Consider the following 26,870-nt stretch of genomic DNA (forward strand, 5'->3'; position numbering starts at 1 on the left):
GTCATACATGGGGATCGAACCTGTGATGTAAATATATGAAATGACAATTACCAACCATCTAAGCCAAGCGCAACTATGGATAATTAGTGCAAATAAATACTATATACCTTTATAACATCACAAAGGAGAATTGCGGTTTGTAAGAAATAAGTAAAACGAAAGTTTAAAATTGTCATAAAATACAAAATACAAAACCCCTCGGGTCAAGTGAATACTCGTTTTCATACGAAAAAATCAAGATCTACGATAATATAGCATTTTCGAGAGCAAAAATCGCATTATTCCCTATTTTTGAGTAGAATCCCGAGGATATGGTAAACTCAGAAGGGCATAAATCCTAGCACCGGGGTCCGATTGGGGCGATTTTTTTTTGAAACACCTTATCTCCAAGAGCACTACGCAAGCGTCTACTCGGATAGGTCCCCCGATGCCCGGGTTGAGAGATATTACCTTTAAACTTTCGGGGACCCGTAACTTTGTCTCCGGGTGTCCGATCGAGGCGTTTTTTCTTCTTCAAATTGGGTGTTTTGACGAGATCTACACCGTCCAAACTTCCTATGGGAGTTTGGCTGGGTAAAAAGTAAAAAAAAGGCCTCTAGAAGGGAAATTGGAATTTACATATGTATTCCATCCCCTTATAAGGGTATTTTAGTAAAAGGTTGAGGGTGGTGGCTTACTGAAGGCTGGGGGTGGCTTGTTGGGGGCAGAAATGGGGCAGATATTAGAGAAACCATCCTCCTCCCTTTCTCTTCTCTTCTTTTCCTTCCATTTCCTTATATCCAAATAAAGTGTTAATTCTTATATCAACCTAACAATACCTTTAGAATATTTGTGTAGACAATCTCTTATAATCACCCTTTCCTACCATAATGGACATACATTAAAAGTGATAGAATATGATAAATATTCTAGATATTATTTTGTATAGAAGGATATAGTTTTGTGAATATTTTGTAGATATCTTTTGAGATTTCCTATCATAATAGGACTCATCGTTGTAACCCTATACATATGAATCAATGGAATACACTCCAACCCAAGGAGTTTATATTATCTAACATGGTATCACAACCTAGGTTAAAGATCCAATCCTAGCTTCTGCATTTTTTTTCCTTTCTCGATTTTTTTTTTGTGCCCTAGCCGTCCACTCCTAGCAACCCCTAACACCATTACCGTCAATCACCATGGTGAAGGAAGGTGAATCCTCAGTCTTTCATCCGGCTCTTGGTGTTAGTAATAATATTAAGAACGCTATTCCTCTAATTCTTGATCGTGAAAAAGTTCAATATTCTAATTGGGTTGAGTTATTAGAGTGTCATGCTCATGCTTTTGATGTTCTTGATCATATTGACCCAAAAACACCACGTCCTACAGACCTATCCGACACTATGTGGAAAAGGCTTGATTCCGTTGTCAAGAATTGGATTTATGGTACTATCTCTACTCATTTGCTAGAAACAATTTTGTGCAAAGGGGATACGGCACAACAAGTTTGGGATAAACTTAAGGAAATTTTTCAAGATAATAAAACCACTAGGGCGGATTATCTGGAAAACCAATTTAATCAATTGCACCCGTCAAAATTCTCTGACATCTCTTCTTATTGTCGAGAATTAAAGAACTTGAAGGATCAACCTGCTAATGTTGATCAACCCGTGTTGGAGCAAAAACTAGTCATTCGACTAGTTTCGGGGCTAGTGAATACAGACTTTGATACTGTTGCTGCAATGATACAACAAACTACCTCGTTGCCTTCTTTTGAAACAGCGAGATCACGCTTGCTTCTTGAGGAGTCCAGGCGCGCCAATGACTCGTCACCATAAGCATCATCATTTATGGCTCAATATAGCAACGCCACAGGTTTGTCGGCCCCTCTACAGCAGCAGGCGGCACCGGCTGGTCAGGGTGGCGGCTTTAATGGCAGAGGTCGTGGTCGTGGTCGAGGCCGAGGTCGAGGCAAGGGTCGAGGCCGAGGTTCGCCACAGCAACAACAACAATCTCAACAACAGGCTCCCTAATGGGGCGCACCTCAACACGCTCCACAGTGGACTGGCCCAAACAATCAGGCCCAGCAAGCCTCCCCACAATGGGGTCAGGCGCCATTCCCTTATCCTCAACAGTGGGCTGGCCCACGACCACCATACCCGCCTCAGCACACAAGGCCACATCAGGCCTATTTCCTTGGGCCCTCACAACAATCTCAAGCAGCGTACCCCTCTCATGGATCGGAGTATGGTTCGCCAATGACTCCAACCGAGCTTGGTAATGCGTTTGCAACAATGAGTTTCCGATCTCCAACTATGATCCGGCTTGGTACATGGATTCCGAAGCAACTTCCCACATGACAAATAATGCCGGTACACTTTTTGCTCCTTTTTAATTTAAGCACATCTAATTATATTCAAGTGGGTAACGGTGAACGCATTCCAATTACGGGTTATGGTCATTCCACTATTGCTAATAATTCTTTTTCCTTGCGTGATGTTTATTTAGCTCCCCAAATTATCAAAAATTTAATTTCTGTTGAAAAGTTCACTTCTGATAATTCTATGTCAATTGAGTTTGATCCTAATGGCTTTTCTGTGAAGGATCTACGAACGGGGAATCTAATAACCAGATGCAATAGTACCGGGGACCTTTATATTGTGACCACAGCACCGACAATTTGTCTAGCAACTTCTCTCACAGCCTTGTCTCCATCTCTGTGGCACAACCGCTTGGGACATCCCGGGGCACCCACTTTTAATTTTCTTAGAAGTAAAAATCTGATTGTTCGTAATAAGGAGCATGACTCCACTTTTTGCGTAGGTTGTCAATTAGGAAAACATACTCGCTTGCCTTTTCATAATTCCAATAGCACTACTTATTCTGCTTTTGACATTATTCATGCCGATTTGTGGACCTCTCCTATTCGTAGTGATAAAGGTCACAAATACTATTTAGTTCTATTGGACGATTATACTCATTATGTGTGGACTATTCCTCTTGTGTACAAGTCTCAAGCTTTTCAAACCTTTCTTAATTTTCGACAATATGTTATAACTCAATTTGAACGTCCTATTAAATCTTTTCAAAGTGATCATGGTCGAGAATTTGACAATGACCCGTTCAAATTATTTTGTGTCAAAAATGGATTGGTTTTTCGCTTCTCTTGTCCTCACACATCTTCTCAAAATGGCAAAGTTGAACGCATGATTCGTACTCTTAACAATGTTAAGCATACTCTATTGTTTCATGCATCTCTTCCACCGGCGTTTTGGCATTATGCCTTAGAAACAGCCACTTATCTCCTAAACATTATGCCTACCAAAACTCTCAATCAAATCACTCCGGCTCAAGCTTTATTTGGGGTTGTCCCGTCCTATAATCATCTTAGAGTTATTTTCTGACATGGGAAAGACATGGCATATTTGCTATTATATGTTGATGATATTGTGTTGGTTACTTCTTCAAATTTGTTGCGTGATCGCATCATCACTCACTTACGTACTGGATTTCCAATGACTGACTTAGGTCCTCTCAATTATTTTCTGGGCATTGCTGTTACTCGTACTCTTTCACATACGTTTTTGTCTCAGCAGAAATATGCACAGGAAATTATAGAGCGCGCAGGCATGGCTAGTTGTAAACCTGCGGCGACTCCAGTGGATACTCAATCCAAGCTTAGTACAGAGACAGGCCCTGAGTTTCATGATCCAACACTCTATCGTAGTCTTGCAGGTGCACTACAGTACCTCACTTTCACTCACCCTGACATAGCTTATGCAGTTCAACAGGTGTGTTTATTCATGCATGATCCCAGACAGGTTCATTATGATGCATTGAAACGCATTCTGCGTTACATTCAGGGCTCTATTGATCACGGATTACATTTATATCCTTCTTCATCCATGCACTTGATTACTTATACTGATGCAGCTTGGGGCAGATGTCCAGACACCTGTCGCTCAACCTCGGGCTATTGTTGCTTTCTAGGGGACAATCTCATTTCCTGGTCGTCTAAGCGTCAACCTACTCTTTCTAAATCCAGTGAAGAGGCAGAATATCAAGGCATCGCTAACGTTGTTGCCGAGGCATGTTGGCTTTGTAATCTACTTTTGGAGTTACATTGTCCTCTCCGGCAGGCCACTGTTATTTGTTGTGATAATGTCAGTGCAATTTATTTATCTCATAATCCCGTACAACACCAACGCACCAAGCACATCGAAATGGACATTCATTTTGTTCGTGAGAAGGTGGCGTTGGGGCATGTACGGGTCTTGCACGTTCCATCTCGTTATCAATTTGCAGACATTTTCACGAAAGGCATCCCTCGACAACTATTTTTGGAGTTTAGATCCAGTATCAGCGTCCGTCCTCCTCCCGCTATGACTGCGGGGGTGTGATAGAATATGATAAATATTCTAGATATTATTTTGTATAGAAGGGTATAGTTTTGTGAATATTCTGTAGATATCTTTTGAGATTTCCTATCATAATAGGACTCATTGTTGTAACCCTATATATATGAATCAATGGAATACACTCCAACCCAAGGAGTTTATATTATCTAACAAAAAGAATATACGACATCCAAACGTAAGGGGGATTTACCAATTCTAACACACCATATCATAAGCATTAGATGATTTAGACCATTGCAATATTTAGTGACAATGTATAAATCTTAATAGCAATCCGATTCCCACCAATCACTTTCATATGGATACACACTTTTTGGAAAGAACAAGTTACTATAGGGGATGTTCATGTCTAGCATGTTTCTTCACTCTTCCGCTATGCAAACATCTTCAGACACGAAGATTCTTCCTCATCAGCTACTAGTTAGTAGTTCCTACCACTTTGATTGTAGGGTGCAAGAAGAGGTGATAGGAAATCTTAAATATACATGGAAACAATCTCTTACAATTGATTAGATACCCCTTTTCTACCATAATGGGCACACTTACAAAGGTTACACAACATCCTAACTCAAGGGGAATATACCAATTCTAAGACGTAATATCATAAACGTTAAGACAGTTTAGACACTTAAGCATCATAAAAACCAAAAGGCGAAGCATTAAATATTGGCCTTTGCCATTATTTATGCAAAAAAGAGGTAATGATTAGTGTCCGAACCAAAACCAAGCAAATGGCCACAAGACTCATGGTTGATCAGACAATTACCTACACGGTCCTTGAGTTGTAGACTTGGTCTGTCGAACTATATCCATGTGTGTAGATGGTTCAAGAACTAAATAATTTCTCTTCAAGTATCACCAACCTATAGTTCTGTACAGTATGTCTGTACCCATAGCAAACATGGTTATGCTACCCATGAGCACATAGATGAATGGAAGAATTGTAAATGTGTAACAGATGGATTACTAGTAAACACTGACATGTAATATCAAGCTTGCAGTCTAAATCTTGCATATCCTTACCGACGTTTCCTAAAGCATAAAAGTTTCCTTCTAGTTTGCCTTACTTAATAACTTTGCTTCCAAAATTTATTTGCAATCATTTGATGGACTACACTTCCCCTTAAGTAATCTACCACTACAAATAATCAGGGGGGATCCAGTTAAGTGACATGGGGGGACAACTGTCCCTCCAATTTAAAAAAAAAAAAAAAATAAAATAAAATAAAATAAAATAAAATAAAAAGAAAGAAAATCGCTGGATATGAACGGAGGAAACGAAGAACTGAAGGGCTACTCCATCTTCACTCCTCCTGTCCTCCAGTAGATCGACCTCCGTTCTTCGCTGCCGCGCTGCGACGCTGCCTCAGCCAGTCCAGCCTCCACCGCCCTCTATTAGTCAGTACAACAGTACTCAGTAGATTGAGTCATTGACCGTCCTCGGTGGCTCGGTCAGTTGGTCCTCTGTCCTCACCAGTCAACACTTCACTAGCTGCGCGCTGCCTCACGCCCTCACCGTCCGACCGTCGAGCCTCAGTCGTCTTCGCTGCATCAAATCCATCAATGGTATGTCTTGTTAACCCTAATTCGAAATCCCCAATCTGAAATCCCCAATTGTTAACCCTAATTTCCAAATTTTTGTTGAATTATTGTTAATTTTAATTGCAATCTTTGTTGAATTTTAATTTTAATTGCAATTTTAATCTTAGGTTTTATTATTATGCAATGATGTGGATTGTGGAAATTGATATATATTTTTCAATTTAATTAGGAAATGTCAAATGATTCACCTAATTCAAACAAATCCAAGGCTACTAGAAAACAACCCGATCTTCGTTATCTCTTCAATTGTTTTCCCTACAATCGATTTGTGAGTCCCTGAGATTCGTTTTCGCAAACCCTAAATCGTTCAATCTGCTTTGAAAATTTTTGTTCCTGAAAATCGTTTTAAATCGATTTTTTTAGTCCCTGAAATTTCGTTCGTGAAATTTCATTCCCCCTTCATTCATCTAAAAATATTCTTCAATTCGTTCTCCCTGAAAATTTTGTTCTTCAATCGTTTTCCCTGAAATCGATTGTGAGTCCCTGAGATTCGTTTTCGCAAACCCTAAATCGTCTAGCCCCAAATTGGTTTCCATGGATCTTCATCTCTCATTTCTGGGTTAGGGCTTTCTATGGGTTTCGGGTTGGGGTTTCAAGAACAGGAAGGTGGCCAGAAGGGTGATCGGAGGAGGGGGGCTGGGTGTGTTTGAGTTTTTTTTTTTTTTTTTTTTTTTTTTTTTTTTTTTTTTGTTAAGCTTTTTGTCCCCCCCAATTTGAAAATCCCAGCTCCGCCACTGCAAATAATATCCTTAGTCTTAAAGCTTGACTTAGCTAATAGACTTGCTTCCAGTAATGATTCCATCATTAACATTATAAGTCAAATTATGGAAACAAGTAACTTGTAATCCAAATGAGGAGAAGGAATGAAGGATAATATAACCATAAATGCAAATCGAAAATTTGTTTAAAAATAATGCACAACCATAAATTTAAAACATATTGGATATGAGGAGCTAATGCCAAATCAAATAAATCCACAGAATGCATCAATTAATTTTTACTTAATTCAGATCAACTAGTATCAGTTCATAATAGGTCTTATGAATTCCTTATAATAATTGTGCAAACTGACTCTACAACAACATAACAAGCATAGCAATATAGCTTCAGGTAATGACCAAGTCATATGGCCCATGAAAGAGAATGTCTTTGCCCTCATCTAAAAACATGTGATGCACCTATGGACAGGAAAAGTTTTTTTAAAAAAATAAATAAATGGCTTTCAACTGAAATGAGGAAGTAATGTAATAAAAAGATAAATAGACAATAAGATCTGAAAATAGTTCAGCAAATTAAGAAACAAAGATTCTGCCTGCCCCAATGTTAGGTGAAGTAGGCAATCTCAAATATAAAATACATAAATAAAATAAATGGCTCGAGTATATCTAGAAAGGGAGAAAGGGGAATTCTCTGTTTCTCATTGTGAGAAACAAGTTTTGTTTCTCATGGGGTATGTGTCAAGATATGGGGCTCCCACTCATGACACGTACGCGGTCCCCACCAGTGAAAAACATCACATTATTTTCCAAAATGTCATTATGAGAAACAAAAGTGCTTCTCATAATGAGGAACTAGGGCTCCCTCAGAAAGAAAAGAGAATACTCTAGTTCACAAACCTCGGACATAGGCCTGTGATGTCTTTCTACTTCAGCCTCCATAGACTGAGAAGTATGGTGCACTCCAAGACTTCTGAGATGATGACCAGACTGGGTGGCTGATGGACCCGAAAAATAAGAATTCTGGCCAACAATGCCATATCCATGATGCCCATAGGTAGCAGGATTTGGACTAGGAGTGAAAACAAAATTCCCAACACCTGATCCTGGACCAATCCTAGGAGAAACAAACCCTGGCAGGAAATCTAATGCTGTTTGCTGCCTTCCAGCTGGATTAGCGGTTAGAGGAGCCCAGGAAAGGGAGGGCCACTGATGGTAATATAAATTATGATCCATTTGGTGAACATAATCACCACCAAGAGTATCATAGCTTCCAACAGCCAGGCTGTGATGATGCAGATGATGTGAGTGGCCTTGTAGGTCAGGCAATAGTCCACTCTCAATTAAATTGCCAACCGTTAAACTGGAGTCGATAGTAAAAGGCGACTGAGACAGATTTCCAAAAAAGCTAGGAGCAAGCACCATCCTGGGCATGTCTGGTGAGGTGGAAGGCCTGGAACTTACAGAGATATCATTGAGCCACTGCCACATAGGCAATGGTGATGGTGAGGGATATAGAACTAAAGGAAAAAGAGGATTCCAATATGCAAGGAGTGCATTATACAGTATGAGGGTCTGAAAGGTATTGATAGCTAGCCCTTGGTTGAAATTTCCATGAGGCATTACAGGATGGATACTGGCGATTGGACGAGGATGGGTGTTATAGCTTGAGTGAAGACCAGCGCCTGTTCTCAAGACAGGATGTTCTTGAACATTCATCTGAGTAAAATTCCAAGGTGACATCGATGATGTATGGGAGGAGGAATCATTCAAATGAACTGAAAGATTATTCGACAAGTTGTTTTCTGCTTGTCGAGGACCAGTAGAGCTTCCCACTTCAAATGTCTGTCTTGAACCACGTGGTACTTCCCTCGTCTTGTCAGCTATATTTTGAATGCTGACTTTAGGATCTGAGCTAATATCCTCTTGCTTCCCCAAAGAGCTGGCAGCTCCTACAGAATAATTGACATTGGAAGAGGAGCCCATTGACAGTCTTGGTTCAGCAACATTACCGACAGCTGCACCTCCTGCATTTAAATTTGGAGCCTGATCAGTATTATGGTCAGAGATCAGATTCCCAGTTGAACCAGGGACTTTGTTAAAATTACTATCAACTAAGCTTGGGACAATGCCAACATGGTTTGGTTCCTTCTGCAATGAAGGGGTAAACCATTATAATGTTGTGTCATGCATGGGCTAGACTGATCAGAATTACTGCTTACGCTTAAGCATACATCCTGATCAGCTGCATAAATATACTACATATGTAAAACACACTACAATCAATTATTGAAAACCAAATTAATGAGGATTCATCATACAACTTCAGAAAGACAAGAAGCACACCATTGTTAAGAAAAAGAGAATTGAGGTTGATCTCAATGCTCTCAGTAGTGGATTCAGCATCACTACTTTGACCTCTGATTAGGGACATTGTGCTTCTCAAATCAAAGATGTCTCAACAATTCCCAACTAGAAAATTTGCTTTATATTCCAAACCCCACCCACACAACTAAAGTTGCAGGACCTGCATAGAATTAAAACATTAGTAAAAAAACCCTTAGTTGATAGTAAGAAAATAAAGACATAATAATACAGCTCGTAAACTAAATACAGAACCAAATAAAACATTTCAATAATACAGCTCGTAAACTTGATACAGAACCAAATAAAACATTTCAAATAATTTTTCATGAATTAAAGTGGAAGTTCACTTTGCAGGCATGTAATCTGTCCAAATACTTTAGTTTTTGTTTACAGCATAAGAAACTCAGCAAAACTCAACCAAGTTAGCATAAAATTCCAAGCCCTATTCTGTGGCAAAAGTGACTTGATCTTGTCTTGGGAACACATTGATACAAACACCTTATGAACTTGAGACGGATATGCTATGCTAGAACTAACAAAATGCAACCTATGCTATTATACATATTTGTCAGAAGGTAAAAAGTTCCACCAGGCAGTGTACATTGTACAGTACATACTCTTACCCCTGATGTAGGATTTCAGGGTCTTCAAAAGTATTTGGAAAGTGGCCCCCTTTACAGATGAAACTCTAAAATAAACAAAACAATCGGACAAGTGGGGATCAAAATACAAAAGATTACCTCATAACTTTATAAGGCTAATAAGATACTTCACCTTTATTGATTTGAACTTGTTTGTGGTCAAACTCTCATATCCTAACTTTCAAAACCTGTTTATAGGCCCAATGAACATAATTACAATAAATAACATAAATATTTGTTTAACCCAAAAATTTCAGGTTGTTTGATAAATTCAGATTAGGAGCTACTATTTTGTCCCAAAAAAAAAAAAAAAAAAAAAAAAAAAAAAAAAAAAAACACTGTGAGAATAGGTCCGGGTGAGAATAGGGATCCGGTTGGGGAGGGATCCGGTGAGAATAGGTCCATATGTGAGAATAGATCCATATGTGAGAAAACATACTTATATGAGAACTGATCTAAAATTTAGAACACGTGAGTAAAAATTTAGAACATACTCCCTCCGTCCCTTAATTAGATTCCTACTTCTAGCATTTATTCCTCACATAATAGAGAGAAGTAGGAATCTAATTAAGGGACGGAGGGAGTATGAGTAAAAATTTAGAACACATGATTTAACTTTTTAGAACACATGATTTAAAATTTAAAACACGTGAGTAATAATTTAGAACATCTATGCGAGTAATAATTTAGAACATCTGATTTTGGATTTATAACATGCGATTAAAAATTTAAAATACCTGATTTAAAATTTAGAAATTTTGAATAAATTTTAGAACATCTGATTTAAGATTTAGAACATGTGAATAAAAATTACGAACACCAGATTTTAAATTTAAAACATAGGAGTAACATTTAGAACATGCGAGTAAAAGTTTGGAACATACGAGTAATAATTAGAACATATGATTAAAAATCTTAGAAAACAATTTAAAATTTAAAACATATAAGTTAAAATTTAGAACAAATAATTTAAGGTTTAGAACATGTGAATGATAATTTAAAACATTTGATTTCACTCATTTAAGATTTAGAACACGTGATTTAAAATTTAGAACATCAGATTTTGAAATTTAGAACATCTGATTTAAAATTTAGAACATACGAGTAAAATTTAGAACATGAGAGTGTTCTCACATGTAAGAGGTGTTCTCATGAGAGTCTTCCCCTATATATATATATATATATATATATATATATATATATATATATATATATATATATATATATATATATATATATATATATATATGAGCTACAATTAACAAGAATTTTTTTAAGAAAATCTAGAATGCCACGTGTCTCTCTTTGAACACCTTTTTTTCTTTTCTTTGTTTGGGGGTGGGGGTGGGGGGCGGGGGTGGGGACGGGGGAAGGGGCCCTTTCATATGCTTCCTCTCTTTAACTTAATCTTTATTTTCTTCCAATTTCATGCCCATTTAATAACAAACTTTCCTTACAATTACATTTTTGTTATTTTACTCTAATATCATGCCTCTTCGCCTCGAACAAATTTCATGTCCTCATCCCAAATAAATTTCATGCACAGATTGAAACAGAGAAGATTTCCAAATTTCTAATTCTATTACAATTTAAAATTTCAATACAAACTGCAACATATAGTCTTTTAGTCATATGATGAAATAAAAAGTAAAAATCATTTTTAAAAAACCAAAACAAAAATTATGGACATTGTCGTTAAAACAAGTTTATATTAATAATCATTATTTAAGGTCGTGTTTTTGAAAGGATCATCGGCCCTAGTTTTCCCGTTGTATACGAAAACTACGTCCCTTCCTCCCAACAACACACAACACAACCTCAAAATTCGAGATTTAACATAATTCAATTAATGCTCCACCACCGCATGCAAGATTAAATAACTACATTTGGCAAAAAACTACACAATTATATTAACACAACTATATACATCGTATTAAATGAATAAAACTATACATAAAAAAATTAAAAAACAGCATATCAAAAATGATAATAATAAAGAAATGCTGTTTAAAGCCACCCACTAAGTCCACTTTTTTGTCTAAAACCACCCACAATAAGAAAATGTTGCCTAAGACCACCCAAATAAAATTTTTTGTTGCCAACGCCACCTGACTCATCTTTCCGACATTGACTACCGCCCAACCACAAAAAACAACGAGCATACATCTACACCACCTCCCAACCGCCACAAGACCGCCGACTAGACACCGAAAATATCGCCTATACACTCACCACCACACAACCACCATCCTTTCCCACCGTAACCACCCAAAACCACCAAGGAATAAAACCCACCCACACCCAAAACCACCCTCCCCCATCGAAACCACCCAAAATCCATCCGGAAAAAAACCCACCCTCTTCGAAACCACCCAAACCCAGCCAAAGAAGGGGGGGAGGGGGTCATTAAATTTCACGTGCAAGTCACGTGGGTCAAGTCAACGCCGGACTTTTGAGTAAATGCCGGAAAGATGAATCAGGTGGTGTTTGACAACAAAAGTTTTGATATGGGTATTCCTGAGCAACATTTTTTATTGTGGGTGGTTTTAGACAAAAAAGTGGATTTAATGGGTGGTTTTAGACAGAATTTCCTAATAACAACGACAGTCAATTCCAGTGAAACAATCAATTTAATCAACACCCAGTACACCACCAAACCAAAAACCACGTTCATGAAACAATCCAAGAATTCAAATTGGATAAACCAATACATAAGCTAACCACAAATCAATCAAAATTGAAACATCAAATTATCAAAAGGAACCAAATTTAACAAATAAAACCAAGATAAAGGATTGAAAAAGTGATATAATCAAAATATTTAGAGAAAAAGAAGTATACCTGAAAATATTTAAGCCAATGAGAAAATTTTACCGAGAAAATGGGTTGAATTTGATAGAATTGAGTTTTGAAGAAAAATAGTTTGTCTTCTTGAGTAAAAACAGTAGAAGACAAGCCAATGTGATGAAAATAAGAGAGAGAAAGTCAGAAAGAGTGAAAGAAAAGGAGGAAAGCTGGAGAGTGAGAATATGTGAATTGAACAAATAATGCTCTTTGACTATATTAGTTTTATTTTATTTTATTTTTTTTTATTTTTTATTTTTGTTAGAAATGAACCATTGGATCAATAATTAGAGATGGTATTAAATGTGAGGTATGAAGATTAGTGTGAATATGAATTGTTACTATATAATTTGATTTCTTTCCATAGATGAAGTAGCATTAATTGGAAAGTATCCAGATTGATTTGCATATTTATTGCCTCTTGTGGTTTTGTTAAAGGAGCTTTTTACCATGTCATAATTTATTATTTTGTGAAAATTTGAATTGAAATACTTCCTCTGTTTCAAATTAATTGCAACAAATTAAGGAAACCGGAGCAAGTGGGCTTTGGTCCCCACATGGGGAATGAGATTGGACAAAAAAGCCCTTATATAATGAAAGGAGAGTTAGTGGGTGTTGGTCCCCACAATGCTACTAAATATAGTTACGTTGCAGCTAAAAAAGCATCCATCTTAGGAAAGTGTTGCAACTAATTCTAAACAGAGAGAGTACATTTTGTTTTCCAAATAACTGCGTATCTTTAAAAATAAAGTCAAATTAAACCTAGTGTTTGGTTCATGGCATTGCATGTCATACAATTAATTTAATGTTTATGTGAATTAAATAGGTTACCTTCGGGAATTTTACTTATTTAGCCTTGGCTTATGTATTGTTCTATTCACCTCTACATTTTTCTATTTAATATGTTACCCCTTGTACCCTACAATATTTACACTTTTACACATTATCTTACCACAACTCCGTAGGTTTTTTTTATTATTATTACAATCACAAATCTTTAGTCCCCTATAATCCACCTCTTTCACTTGAAGAAAGAAAACGTAAGTAAAAGTTGGGATTATTACAGTTGAGATTATTTAAAGAAAATTGGGCAAAGTTGGGATTATTAAAATGAATTTTTCCAAAGAAATATTTAATTATGTACACTAAAAAATTTATTAAAAAAACCAATTCAAAAATCAATCAGTGGTCTTAAAAAATGAATAACTAGTGTATAAGTAAAATTTCTTCTAATCAGTAAAAATATGTTACAATCAATAAAAAACAATTTTGATCAATAGTAAATAATTTTAATCAAAAAGCAACATCATGTGAGCTAGACATGACCGTCTAGAAATCTCTTTTGGAAATCTTACAAGGTTGGTGTCATGTTGTAACCAGACTATCAATAATTTAACTCTTGTAGCTTGGTGTCATGTTGGTAAAGCCAACAAAAACAAGGAATATGAGGCAGTCTTGGGACATATTAAGCATGTACAGTAGCTATTAGCAAGCAAGCTAAGTGATTCTACCTTTGGGGTAAGTAAATTAACATCCACAACGTGTTCTATTTTGTGTATAATGGTCCTTTATAGAATACAAACCTTTTCAAACGTAATTCTATACACAGTAAAAAGTTCTAGCATGCAAGGAGATGACCATATAAGACCGATAAAGTGGTATTGTAAACATTTATATTCATGAATGCAGCCTGCAAGAGATCTTGTAGCCATATAAGTTAAATTTAAAAGTGGCCAGTGGAGTGAACCAGTCTAGGTGGGCCTAAAGCCCTCATCTGGTTCATAGCAAAGCCCAGCTATGGATATGTGACCTAGGATTGGGCTAGAAAGGAAATTGGGTTGGAGTGTTGGACACTTGGACCAGGTAACATGCCTTTTCCAGGCATGTTCAGAGCTTCAGGCAGACCTAATTTTTTTGTCAATATTGAAAATTCCACCTGAAAAGGCCAGGCCAAACCAGGTGGGCTTAAGTGGGCCAGTTAGTGCTAGGCTGATTATATGGTTTGGGCCCATGACCCACCAGCCTTTCTGGGCCCAAGTTGGGCCAGCACTAGCAGCAAACTAAGTCAGGGTGATCTCAGAACAACAGAGCCCTCTGGCCACTCCAGCTAGATTATAATGCTAAGACAACTCAAAAACAAAGTTCAGCAGAAAAGGCATAAAATTTGAGGATAAAGAACAACTCTGCACCTTGTGTGGGAAGAAATAGAGTGAAAGTATGAAGCTCCGGGATACTTGTTCTCTGAGGGCACCTTTAGCAAGCAATGATGGCCAGAGACTAAAGGCTAGTTGAACCTTTAGCTGCAGGATGCAAGGAATGATTAGATTAGCAGAATACTGATTATGAAAGATAAAATTGTTTTTTGTCTATCATACTGCATTGTCCATAATATGAATACGCCTTACAACTCACAAGAATACTGAATTCGAATTATGTCATTTTGCTAATAACCATATGGTCCTTAATGACTAACCAAGTTAAAGAAAATTCTTGGCTTGCTTTTTGGCAACTCACTCTTTCAAACTAAGTCTTGCATTCTGGACTTTAACAGAAAGCTTCAACTTCTGGTCCTCCATATCTTTCAGAACTGCTAGCAAGTTTGCACGATAGACCTCACATCGCTTGTTAGTAATATCCAACTCAGCTGTCAACTCTTGGATTTTCTTAACCTTCTCTTCCTGTAGCATAACAATTAATTAGTACTCTTATCAGCAACATACAACAAAGCAGCATCATATTCTTGCAGCATTATTCGAAGTGTCAAATGTCATCAGTTAACCCATTGGTGCAGTCACAAGAAAAAGCTTTATTGCCAGTTTCCACTAAGACGACACTGAGTTGGAAATGATCCATAATTCACAAATGCAAAAGAAGATAACCTTAATCTACCAGTAAATTTCAAATTAGCAGATGAAAACTGATGCTACTGCCTAGCCAATAACTTGTAAAATTATATTGTTCCACTAATACTGCATTAAAGTTTTCAACAAGTGCTACATGTATAAGGTTTCAAAGTTCTCAAAAGCAGCACATTTAAGTACTTGTACTTATCAAGAATATATAAAGGGAAGAACAAACTATACAGAAAAAAGGGTAGAGTTAAAAATTACAGCATATAAGACATTGTAATGTAAATGGTATCTCCAAAGCTTAAGCTAAACTTACTGCAGGTTGGACGGATGCCACTAAACTGTCACCATTTGCCAGAGAGCGACCTTGTGAAACTCCATGACCTTGTTTCTTCACAGAAGCAACCTTTTTTGCAGCTTCCTCCAGGGCACTCATAGCTACATTGTAAACCTGAATAGATTTTGCACCTTCTTCCACAAATTTAATGGCTTCTTGCCGTAGGTTGTCATATCTAATAGTCAGAGAGACTCGGGAATTGGTTAGTTCACTGACAGCATGTTCGTCCAATGAACCTCCGCTTTTGGCATTTCTTGTCCATCTTTTCAATAAGTAATCTGAAGGAAGAGTAAGAACATTTTTTGCTCTGAAAACTGCTAATATGTGCCTACATATGACACCTGAAAATTCAAACATTTGGCAGCTACAGCTAGCATTTGTTTCTAGAGAATTGTAAGTAACAATATGAGCTCTATGATCTTCCCCAAACTTAGCTACACGAAGCATGGTGACTCCTCCTGATTCCTCTAGTTCTGTTGCAGTATTAGCGAGGGTCTCAACAAGCTCCTCTTGGAACTTTATAAATATTTTCCTGGTGTAAACATTAGCAGCCTGTTTCTCCATTGGTGATGGGGTCTTCAGCATAGGCATTGTGTTACTCGTATCATCATCTGCCTGTAGTTCCTTCTCATGCCAACTCCCAACAGCTTTTTCATAATCTTTGATCAGCCCTTGTAATGTGGTGTCAGAAGTTATAAAACCATCAAAGTATATATTTCTACCCTCATTTTCATCACTATAGAGCTCGCCAAAGAAAGTGTCCCGCATGTAAACAGGCACCCACATACGCCGAGCATCATAAACTGACTGCATCCATTCATCATCCATCAGATAATACTGCTCCAAAAGTGTTCCCCACCTTGATTCAAATTCCCCAATCGTCTCACTCTCATCAACACACTTCCTGAACTCTACCTCAAAAGTATGATGTGACTGGTACACATGACCCAAATGGGTTTGTGTCTCTCTAAACATGTTCCATTTACAATAACGAAGCCGGGTATTGGGCAAAACTTGAGATACTGCCATCTGCACAAACCTAGCAGGCTCTGTTGTGATCGAGACTGGGGTTCGACCTGACATCGCATGAAGCCATGTTTGGAACAGCCAAATGTAGGCAGCCTCTGATTCATCCAGCATTAAAGCACAGCCAAAAAGAGTGGGCTGTCCATGATGATTTAATCCCGTAAATGTTGCAAAGGGTACTTTATAGCCATCGCTACAGTATGAGGTGTCAAAAACCACAGTGTCACCAAAGTAGGTATAATTAATCCGAGAGGTAGCATCAATCCAGAAAATATTGGCAGTTAAAGGATCATGATCGCCCTGAATTGCGTAATAGAAATTAGGATTCTCAGTGTGTTTTTGCTTCAGGTAATCCAATACAAGCTGACTCCCACCGCCCAGGGCCCTTTGCCTACTCATGTTCATAAATATCACTGCAACGGTAACCATTTTCACACAAATGAAACAATATCCTTTTTTTTTATTTCCTTATCAGGGTTAAACTAATAACTAAGTACTTATATACAGTGATATGCTAGTCATTTCATTACTCAGTACAAAAAGGGTCTAATTTTATACCAGGGCCAATTTCAGGACCAACATTCAGCTAAATTTTCACTTTCCTTCAAAATAACACCGCGAAAATCTAACCATTAATGCAGGAAAGCAAAATTAGAAGAACAAAACTTACCCAAAATAAGTTTATAATCATCAAACAAAACACACATATATTGTCAAGCTCATTCACAATACTCTGGCAAATTTGATACGAACATTCACTAAAATTTTCACATTTCTTCGAATTACAGCAGGATAATTTAATCTAACTGAGAAAAATCAAAATTAGATGGGAAAAACTTTCCCAAAATTAAACATTATGCTTAAACAAAAATCATTAGTTTTTCCAAATTCCCCCAAAATATGCTACATTATGTATAATGGCTATGAAGCAAGATGAATTCATAAAGTAATAATCATAAACCAACAACAATAAGCATACAAAACAGTGAAAGAAAAGATTCAAATTACCTGGTAAACTGATGAATCCACAAACCCTAACAAAAATATATGAAGTAATCCAAGGTAAAATTCTAAGAAATTTTAGACAATGGGCACTGGGTAAGCTGTGTGCCAAAACCTAAATCACCGGAGAATCTCTTCGGTCGCTGATACCTAACTGTTGTGCCGGTAAAGGGAGAAAAATTGGTGACAGTCTTTTCGAACAACATTTAGAAAGAGCTGGCAATGTGGGTAATTGGATCGTCTTCGTGCTTCATTTCGGGTTGATTTATTGTTTTGCGTCGGGTTACTCGTGTAGGCTTCAGTTTCTCGCAATAACTTCAGGGTCTATGGACATCAAGTAGGGGTGGGATTTAAACTTGAGATCAATAGGCTAAGATCTCATTAGTAGATGATACTTTATAATCTATATTTAGGGTATATTTTCTTTTTAAAGTTAGTACTTCGTGAATAAATCACAAGTATTACACTAACCTTTTCGTTGATACTCTTTAATTATATTAATGATTAAACTTTTTTTTTTTTTTTGAAAAACAAACTTCTACTAAGATTAAAGAGCATTGTATTTTATTTAAAAATAAACTTAAACAACTTCAAACGCTAATAAATAACAAACGATTGTGCATTGAAAAACATGAAAAATAGAATTGTTGCACGTTCATAGTAACAAAACTTTTTTTTTTGTTTAGGTAAGGAGAAGACCTATCCTAAAAGGGAGGAATGTAAGGAAAATCCCTCCTAAAATAAGCTTGGTGAGATTTCACCCCTGGCCTCACGCCTGGAAGTCGGAAAACTAGTCAAATACTCTAGCCTCATATCTCGATAATAACAAAATACTTGCATCATATGTGGTCCTAAAGTAATTAAAAGTCTCAAATGATTCGGTTAAAGAAAGATGAATAACAGTGTTGCAATTAATTATAATCATATAGATGTTTTCTTTGTCCTTTTTTTTTTTTTTTGTTATTACTTGCAACATATCTCATTTTACGCTTCACTCATAACTTTAATCTAGAGGTGATCAAAGTCAACCCGACCCGATTTTGGGCGGGTTTGGGCAGAATTTTTTGGCCTGAAATCGGGTTGGGCTCGGCCCGAAAATTTTTTTGGACGGGTTTGAGAATGTGTTTTTATGCATATTTAGTTGATTTTTCAAGCCCCGCCCAAAAGCCCGCACGACCCGACCATTTTGGGCGGGTTTGGGCACAAAAAAATCCGCCCCGAAGCTTGACTCGACCCGGTCCGGCCCGAGAAGTGGGCATAATTTTTTATCTTCGGCCCGGCCCGAACCCAGGCAACCCCGCCCAATGATCACCTCTACTTTAATTACTAATATTGTAAGCAAAAATAATTAAAAATTGATAATATAAAGTATTAATGGAGACGAATCTAACAAGATTCTTTGTGAAAAGCATGTTTGGTAAGGTTGGAAACATATTTAATTAAACTATTGTCGTTATCAAATGTTTGCTTGAAAGATTTACGTCCAAACAAATGAAAAGCTAAGACTTAATCTTTTTCCCCTCTTATGAGTCTCATCTATTTCTTTTCCATCTTGTTTCTATTATATTCTAGCATATGGAATGGAAGGCAGAATATTTTTTTGGGAACGAGATTTTCACAAATAATATTAAATCGTAAATTAATTTCTTATACGCGTCGAGTTAAAAACTAATTTCAAGCATAATGTCCACATAGACTTGGTTTCAAGATTTTTTTTTTTGTTTGTAAAACTACTAATGGTGATGTCGGTTTTAGTTAAGTAGAACCTCTAATATTATTATCACCATTAGTGGTTCTAGGCATAAAGGTCAGAAGGAGACTTAGAATAGTAGTGTTTACAATTACGTGTTGAAAATATTGTTAATTGAAAACCACTCTATTGTTATTAGCGAATTTTAGTCTTATAATTTTAAAAATAAAACCTCCACCAATCTTATGGTACTGTGAAAAATAATTTTAACCCATATAAGAAAATTAGTTTACATTTTAGCATTATTTATTCAAACTATTACGAGAGTTTGTTTTATACACCCAGGTGCACATTACACCGATGAATATTTTATTTACATTTTAATATTTGATTTAACTTTGGGTCAATTAGATACACGATACACCCCGGACGTATGTACGAGTATTAGATTTCACGTTCAGAGTACATTTTATCAAATCAAAATAAAAAAATATTATTTAAAAAAAAATAAAAAAAAAATCAAAGTGTTACATAATTACAGGGAATAGGGAGTATTTGTCCTCGTACTCTCTCTCTCTCAATCTCCCGCTCGATCTCTCTGTGGGATTCCCATCGAAGCGCACTCTACGTTCTCCATTGATAATTCTATCCTCCATTGAAGCACCTTTTGAGGTGAGATGTTGTTTCTTTTTGTATTCATCGAATATCAATTTCACATTCTAGGATATATTTTTTATCTCAATATAGTCAATTTAGGGTTCTTCAGAAGTCGATTGTTGAACCATTTGTCATATTAGGGTTACGAAATATCATAGCGAGCAATTTTGTTGCTAGAGAAGAAAACTATGTGATTATTCGAGCCTTATTTGATTATTGAATCAAATTTGTCACTGATGTTAGGATGGAACAATGAAATGGGGCCTTTTATCCCTAACAGTATGTGATTATTCAAGCCTAATTTGATAATTGAATCAAATTTTCCTTTTGGGTTGGGATGGAAGTACGGAACTATGAACTTGGACATTTATTCCCTAAAATTATGTGATTTTCAAGCCTAATTTGATTATTGTATGGAATTGCTTTTAATGTTAGGGTGGAATTATGAAGTTGAACCTTTACGCCCTAAAATTGCATTTAATGTTAGGGTGGAACTATGAAATTGGACCTTCACTCCCTAAAATTATGTGATTTTTTAAGCCTAAGTTGATAGTTGAATCAAATTTGCCGGTAGGATGAAACTATGAAATTGGACCTTTTTCTCCCTGGCAGGGTGGTTGTCCCTCCTTCCAGGGACGGGCCTAAGCAGGATGCAAGATTGAGGGTTGGATAAAGGCATGAAGTTTTTACATGCCCAATGTATTAGTAATTTAAACCTTGAATTCCACAAGTTTTTCCTGTTTTCCTTTTTACTATTATTACTTTCCCCCCATCCCTTTGTTAGTGACCAGCATATAGACTGCTTCATAAAGATGATTTAAGATGTAAAAAAGTGTGGCATGCTTTTATCATAACTTATTTGAGAAATTTTGTGCTTCGGCCGTAGAGTTTACTCATATGATTTTTTTTTTTTTTTTTCCTCTTTTTGAGATGATTGGTGATGACTCTGATGAGTGGTTTGTCTGAATGTACGGGTCTTCTAATGTTGGGTTGTGGATTGTAATGGCAGGATGTCGACCTTGAGAAACTTGAAGATAAAGACTAGCACTTGTAAGCGCCTTGTTAAAGAGCTAAACTCGTATGAGATAGAGGTCAAAAGAGAAGCTGCTAAAACAGCCGAGATGAAGGAGAGAAGCGCTGATCCTTATGACCTTAAGCAACAGGTATGTCTGAACAGTCCCATGAACCAACTTAAACAAAAATTAAATTCATTTTATGATTTTCTGCGCATTTCCTCCCTAACTGATTTCCTCCATTTATATATTTTCTCACTTCTTTTCCCTCTCGCACGTCTAAACAATTAGCTGCCTTCCTCTCAATTTAAGAATGACAGACTAATTTGTTTTACCAAGAGTCCAAGAGTGTCTCTTTACCATAGGCTAGTATATTACGAAAGTTTTCTGAGAAACATTGGTTAAGGCAGAAACTTTTATACATGATGAGTTAAGAAAGGAACTTAGTTGCTTCTTTGATTATTTAGTTTAGATCTATTGAGACATTAGTAAAAGAAAAATGGGTTCAAAGGGTCTGCTGTTAACTATGTGCAGCTATAGCACAGAAGTTACCTCAATTCTTTTGAAATTTTTTACATGCACAGACTTGGGAGTGGGCCACCATTCTCTGATTAAATGTGAGCTGGTTTTGCATGATTTTTTTAGGTCTTAATATATGATGACAAAGCAGTTAAAGACTTTGGGTAACTACTTGGATAACTTCAGTCTATCGTGTATTCTTTATCCCAGATTAAAGAGTCCTACTTAAAAAACTATTTTAGGCTCTGAAGCACATGCCGAAGGCTTTTGTGTAATCCCCAATATTCATTGTATAAATGATCAATGATGCCATTATTAGGTTGTTATTATTGAATCTCATAGGGAAGAGATGCAAAGGGGAGTAGTATGCTACCCATATCCTTTTGCCATCACCTTTCCAACTTCTAATTCTAATTATATGACTTATCAGTGTTACATCCATTCTAGAAATGTTTGTATTTTGCTCTCAATTACACCATAATATTGCCTTTTGGATAGAATTAAGTATCAGTTGCTAGAGTACAGTCTTACTTTTTAATTTCTAAAGAAAAAGCATTTCTTCTCTCTAGTCTACTTGATTCAACATCAGCCATATGCCTTTGGAAACAATTATTTTCAGTGATTCTATGATTGTTGCTCTCAATGATCGTTTATTCTCTACTTCCAGGAGAATGTGTTGGCTGAATCTAGGATGATGATTCCTGACTGTCGCAAGCGCCTGGAGTCTGCACTGGCTGACTTGAAAGGAACGCTGGTACAACTTTTTTTCATCCTCCATGTGTTTGATATCTCTTTCTCCGCTGCCAGAATTTTGTACATTGTTCCTAGGGTAGACTTCTGCTAGAGTGCTAGAGGCATGAAAACACTGCCCTGTTTGTCTTAGGACATGAAGACATTTCAATGAATAGACAACATAACACAGGTGATCAAGATGAAATGTAGTTCTTCTGTAGCTAATGTCTTACTACACAGTTACTTAGAAATTATAGCTCTATTAGGATTAAATGGAGTTCTCTTTTTCGTTATATCCAATTAATCAATCTACTTGCAGGCGGAGCTGGAAGAGTCTGGCGAGAAAGAAGGACCAGATATCGATGATGCTCGAAGTACCATTGCGGATGTTGAGAAAGTGTTCGAAAGTGGAGATGCATAGTAAAAAATTTGAATCACAAATTAAATTCTATCTAATGTAAGAAGTTGTGCGGTCAGGAAAGAAGTCTGTTGAGGTTTTGTGGTGAAATTGTAGAAATTGCTGAAGCCGCCAGTTCTCAGGTGTGGATGGTGCAGTTTATATATTTTCATTTATTTTTAGCCAATGACATGAACTTCCTTGCTTTTCTGGCCTTTTGAAAACTGACTGATCTTCTTATTGACTTAGAAAATCAAACTCAATCAGTGGTTCTTAATACTTTATACTACGTATTGAGTGAATAATTGAAAGTAATTACCTTAGTTTGATGTTGCATATCAAGAAATTGTGTAAAACTTTTGATCTTAATGTTCCATTCTGATTTTTACTGAAGATAACAGAGGTATATTTCATTGTTTGTGATGCATTAATTTGAGGATATTAGTTCTCATTTGGCCGAGTGTTCAATATCTATACTTGATGTTTAACCGATATGATACTTTTCTGTGAAGACTGATAAAGATATGTTGCTTGATTGCCTATAAAAGATTGAAATACTGTCCGACTTCTGGATGAAGATATGTTACTTGATGGTTCAAAAGATCTAAATACTCGCCTAGATGAAAATAGCTTTTCTAACTCCTTTACAATATCTTGGTTCTATTTCCAACTCCCACCATATATTGTAACCATTTCTTCAAAGTTATTCCTAAATTCTAAATCTCACGCAAAGATGCCAATGTTTCTTCCCTTTTCTACTGTTCAAAAATAGATAAAATCACTAACTTTCAAATCATCTATTATTAGACCATATATATATGAACACAAATATGCCAAAAGAAGATGCTTGCTTGCAAGAAATGTAAGGATAATCATGAAGATGAGCAAGGAGTTTTCCCACCCAATTCACCCACAACACAAGCTAAAGCTAGAGAATACTGAAATCCCATTCAATTGCAACGGATGCAAGGAAGCTGGAATTGGGTTAACATACTAATGCCATGCTTGCGATTTCAACCTTCACAAGGTATGAGCCTTAGCACCTTCAACCCTAAACCACCCCTTCTACAAGAAATGCCATTTCAAACTCCACAACCTTACCTTAGGCCCGATCTTAAGGCTATGCGATGCATGCCATAACGAAGTTCAAGGGTTTGTGTACCATTGTAAGAAGTGTGGGTTCGATCTTCATCCTTGTTGTGTGAATTTACCTCAAGTGCTGAATGATAGGGAACGTGATCTTTACTTGCATAACAAGCTATCGAGGCCGTGCCATTATTGTAGTAAGAAAGGGCAAGGTTGGGCTTATGTATCTGAGTGCAAGATGTATAATCTCCATGTATCCTGTGTTAAAAAAACGCTTTTGGAGAGTTGGGAGGCTAAATACTTGAATGTTGACAATAACTTGGTAAGGGAGTTGGAGGCTAGGATACCTAGTCTTAAGAGGACTTCGGGAAGTCATCGCGGTGATGGATCCGATGACAACGGCGGAAATGTGATCAGGTGTTGTGAGATTGCAGGGAGTGGTGTTAATATCATTTTGTCCGCAATCTTGGGTGATCCTACAGCATTCATTGCTGGGGTAATTGGCGGGTTAATCTCCAAGTAATAGAGAAGAAAAGAAGAAATGTAATGTGAACATTTTGTGAAAATTGTATTTTGTATATAAAAGTAATTTGTTTGTGTGTGTTAATTCCAAATAAGTCTTCTAGCTCTTGTGAACAAATTTCGCGTGTCTATGTACGGGAAAAATTGAGCATATATTCGCTCAAATGATTGGTATAACAATTCTTACAAAATTTATGGAGCTTTCGATTATGAAAATGTTATACTCGTATTATATGATAGACAACGTACTTAAGAAAAATAGCTTATTGTATAATGTTAAAAAGAAATTGACTCATTGTATGATGTTAACTTATTGTAAATTATGAATTGAATTCTCTTAAAAATTTATTTTTTGAAGAGGATTATTCATTTGTTTTAATGTACTCCTTAACGAATGAATATTAGCCAATATATGAAGTATAATTAATCAATTATTGCTGACTCAAATTCAACGTCACATACTAGTTATATTATTATCCAAGGTTCACACAAACAAAGCATATACGTCTATAGTTATCGAATATCCAGATTACAGCTAGAGCTCATAATTTTTGTTACCATTGATGGCAGATTCTCTCTTATAAATGTTGGGAAAGATCACAAATAATCTTACAGCGGAAATAATATTTACCTTCCCTTTGTGTATAAACAAAATAGGTAACAATTATATCTCTATAACATTATAGATTAACTCACAAAGTGTTTATAAACTATAAACTAATATTCGATGGTATATGTTTCGGGGTTTTCTGATGTCCTGCGGGAGAGTTACAACACCGAGACTGGAACTGGACGCCTGTACCTGCAAAATAACGAAGACCCCTTGTGGTAGGAGCTCCGCCTCCAACGGTCAAGTTAGTACTTGTTTAAGGAGTAATAAATGCGGAAATTAAAGTGATTGGGTCTCTCTAGGTGAGAGGGTCTCTCTAGGTGAGAGTGTTTTATGCGAGTAATCCGTGTGTTATGCGAATTCTCTGCTGTTTTTCTCCCCTCTCTTAATGAGGATTAAGAGGGGTATTTATAGCCTTGGGAAACGTGCCAATCTAGGTTTAGGTTAACCTTGGGCTGATTGGGCTTCCCTCGGAAGTTGGGCCTAGGTGGCCGGTTTTCCCATTTGGCATGGGTGGACACGTGGCGTGTCTCAAGTGGTCCGTAGAGGACGAATCTGTAGTTGACACGTGGCAGGCTCCTATTGGCCTACGTGAAGGACACGTGGCGGAACCTGATTGGTCCACTTGTCGAACGGTGATTGGTGGATAAAAATCCCCTAATCATTTGCCCCTCACAGGTGGCACGTGACTGGTCACGTGTTACCTGTGACAGGTGTCGCATGGTGACGGGCGACGGCCCGCTACAGGTGTCACCTTGCAGATGGCCGAGAGATTTTCCCGCCCAAACTTTGAATTTTGGAAGCGACCCTTCGCCTTCTCACTTGCCTATATAAGGAAGTGCTGACTTCAGTCATTTTCACATTTGAGAACTTTTGCGAGAACATTCGGACCCCTGAACTTGCTCTGACACTTTGGACTCTTGTTGCATACCGCCTGCTCTGACAAGCCGTTTGCAAAGGATTTCAGAATTTCTTCAACCAGCACTCGTTCAGGTAACCGTCGGTTCTCTTACTCTTAATTTTCTTGTCTTTTTAATTTCTTTTTGAAATGGAACCCTGGAAGCACACGACACGACCTAAGTTAGTGATCAGCCGGTCACCGGGGACGGCTGAATCTAGGACTAGGAGTGCCGCCTGCCTTTTTCTGGACCCAAATCTACCCTTTATACAAAGTCCGACTGTATCTGTGTCTATGCAGAACACGATGGCCAGAACCAAAAAGACTGCTAGGATATCAAACTCTGACGGCTCCTCTCAAAGGGTGCCAATAAGTGAAACATCTGACCAGGCGATAGATGTAGAAATGAAACCAGGCGGCTGCCTAGCCGACCGTTCTGAGGGAGGGGCCAAGGTGTTCCCTTCCCATCTCACCGTTGACACGCCTAACTTTTCTTCTCCTCCTTCCAAAGGAGAGGAGGCGGGCCCCTCTGGGAGAGGGGAGGAGTCGTCCTCCTCGGATTCGTCAGAGGACGAGTCCGAGTCCAGTTCTTCCGGCCAAGCTTCTTCAGGCTCAGAAGAAAGAAACAGCCGCCTACAAGAGGCGAGGCTGTCTCATGCAGTTGAGAAGGGGAGTAATTGGGCGGAACCGTCCGCCTCTTACAGAGAGGAAAACACCCCTTACTACTGCACGGTACCCCGGGGCCGGATCGCAGCCATGCAAGATAAAGTGGAGAGCTTTATAGCTAACCACAGGATGGGCCCTGGGTTTTTACTGTTCGTGCCGGATCCAGAAGATACTGTCGTCTGGCCGGCTGGTACAAGCTACGATGACGGCTGCTTTGGCTGCTATGCGGCGGCCATCAAAGCTGGACTGCGCTTCCCACTACATCCGGCTGTTCAGCGGATTTTAGATGGGTA

General features: G+C 37.5%; 5 protein-coding genes across 8 annotated transcripts; 4 read left to right on the top strand and 1 right to left on the bottom strand.

Moving 5' to 3' along the window:
- The first annotated feature begins 1,184 nt into the window (after positions 1-1,184).
- LOC110718958 lies at positions 1,185-1,823 on the top strand. The gene has a single exon (XM_021897896.1). It carries the CDS (start codon positions 1,185-1,187, stop codon positions 1,821-1,823), a length of 639 nt encoding a protein of 212 aa, XP_021753588.1.
- A 1,578-nt stretch (positions 1,824-3,401) lies between these two features.
- LOC110718960 (uncharacterized mitochondrial protein AtMg00810-like) lies at positions 3,402-4,385 on the top strand. The gene has a single exon (XM_021897897.1). It carries the CDS (start codon positions 3,402-3,404, stop codon positions 4,383-4,385), a length of 984 nt encoding a protein of 327 aa, XP_021753589.1.
- Positions 4,386-5,649: 1,264 nt separating this feature from the next.
- Positions 5,650-23,188, top strand: LOC110718712 (tubulin-folding cofactor A-like). 2 transcript variants are annotated; one of them, XM_021897603.1, is made up of 4 exons: positions 5,650-5,969; positions 21,144-21,297; positions 22,334-22,420; positions 22,718-23,188. In XM_021897603.1, the coding sequence occupies exons 2-4, from the start codon at positions 21,145-21,147 to the stop codon at positions 22,817-22,819; spliced, it is 342 nt and encodes a 113-aa protein (XP_021753295.1). In that variant the 5' UTR covers positions 5,650-5,969; position 21,144; the 3' UTR covers positions 22,820-23,188. The 2 variants fall into 2 exon arrangements, with proteins under 2 accessions (XP_021753295.1, XP_021753294.1); XM_021897602.1 differs by lacking the exon at positions 5,650-5,969 and adding an exon at positions 19,993-20,149.
- On the bottom strand, positions 9,140-17,673 carry LOC110718710 (protein FAR1-RELATED SEQUENCE 9-like). 3 transcript variants are annotated; one of them, XM_021897600.1, is made up of 4 exons: positions 15,739-17,673; positions 15,088-15,251; positions 14,763-14,873; positions 9,140-9,248 (listed from the first exon to the last, which is right to left on the bottom strand). In XM_021897600.1, exons 1-3 carry the CDS (start codon positions 17,212-17,214, stop codon positions 14,870-14,872), a joined length of 1,644 nt encoding a protein of 547 aa, XP_021753292.1. In that variant the 5' UTR covers positions 17,215-17,673; the 3' UTR covers positions 9,140-9,248; positions 14,763-14,869. The 3 variants fall into 3 exon arrangements, with proteins under 3 accessions (XP_021753292.1, XP_021753291.1, XP_021753293.1); XM_021897599.1 differs by lacking the exon at positions 9,140-9,248 and adding an exon at positions 9,811-9,917; XM_021897601.1 differs by lacking the exon at positions 9,140-9,248 and adding an exon at positions 9,811-9,917 and having other exon boundaries at positions 15,047-15,251.
- A 450-nt stretch (positions 23,189-23,638) lies between the features above and the next one.
- Positions 23,639-24,580, top strand: LOC110718961. The gene is made up of 2 exons (XM_021897898.1): positions 23,639-23,657; positions 23,830-24,580. The coding sequence occupies exons 1-2, from the start codon at positions 23,639-23,641 to the stop codon at positions 24,402-24,404; spliced, it is 594 nt and encodes a 197-aa protein (XP_021753590.1). The 3' UTR covers positions 24,405-24,580.
- The last annotated feature ends 2,290 nt before the right edge of the window (positions 24,581-26,870 follow it).

This window comes from Chenopodium quinoa, unplaced genomic scaffold (assembly GCF_001683475.1).
Source record: "Chenopodium quinoa cultivar QQ74 unplaced genomic scaffold, ASM168347v1, whole genome shotgun sequence".
Lineage (NCBI taxonomy): Eukaryota > Viridiplantae > Streptophyta > Magnoliopsida > Caryophyllales > Amaranthaceae > Chenopodium > Chenopodium quinoa.

Excerpts from the sequence above, each read along its gene's own strand:
- LOC110718958 (XM_021897896.1), top strand. The coding sequence starts at position 1,185 with ATGGTGAAGGAAGGTGAATCCTCAGTCTTTCATCCGGCTCTTGGTGTT.
- LOC110718960 (XM_021897897.1), top strand. The coding sequence starts at position 3,402 with ATGGCATATTTGCTATTATATGTTGATGATATTGTGTTGGTTACTTCT.
- LOC110718710 (XM_021897600.1), bottom strand. The coding sequence starts at position 17,214 with ATGGTTACCGTTGCAGTGATATTTATGAACATGAGTAGGCAAAGGGCC. Across the intron at positions 15,252-15,738 it reads TGGCATCCGTCCAACCTGCA|GAAGAGAAGGTTAAGAAAAT; the intron begins GTAAGTTTAGCT and ends GTTATGCTACAG.
- LOC110718712 (XM_021897603.1), top strand. The coding sequence starts at position 21,145 with ATGTCGACCTTGAGAAACTTGAAGATAAAGACTAGCACTTGTAAGCGC. Across the intron at positions 21,298-22,333 it reads CTTATGACCTTAAGCAACAG|GAGAATGTGTTGGCTGAATC; the intron begins GTATGTCTGAAC and ends CTCTACTTCCAG. Across the intron at positions 22,421-22,717 it reads CTGACTTGAAAGGAACGCTG|GCGGAGCTGGAAGAGTCTGG; the intron begins GTACAACTTTTT and ends ATCTACTTGCAG.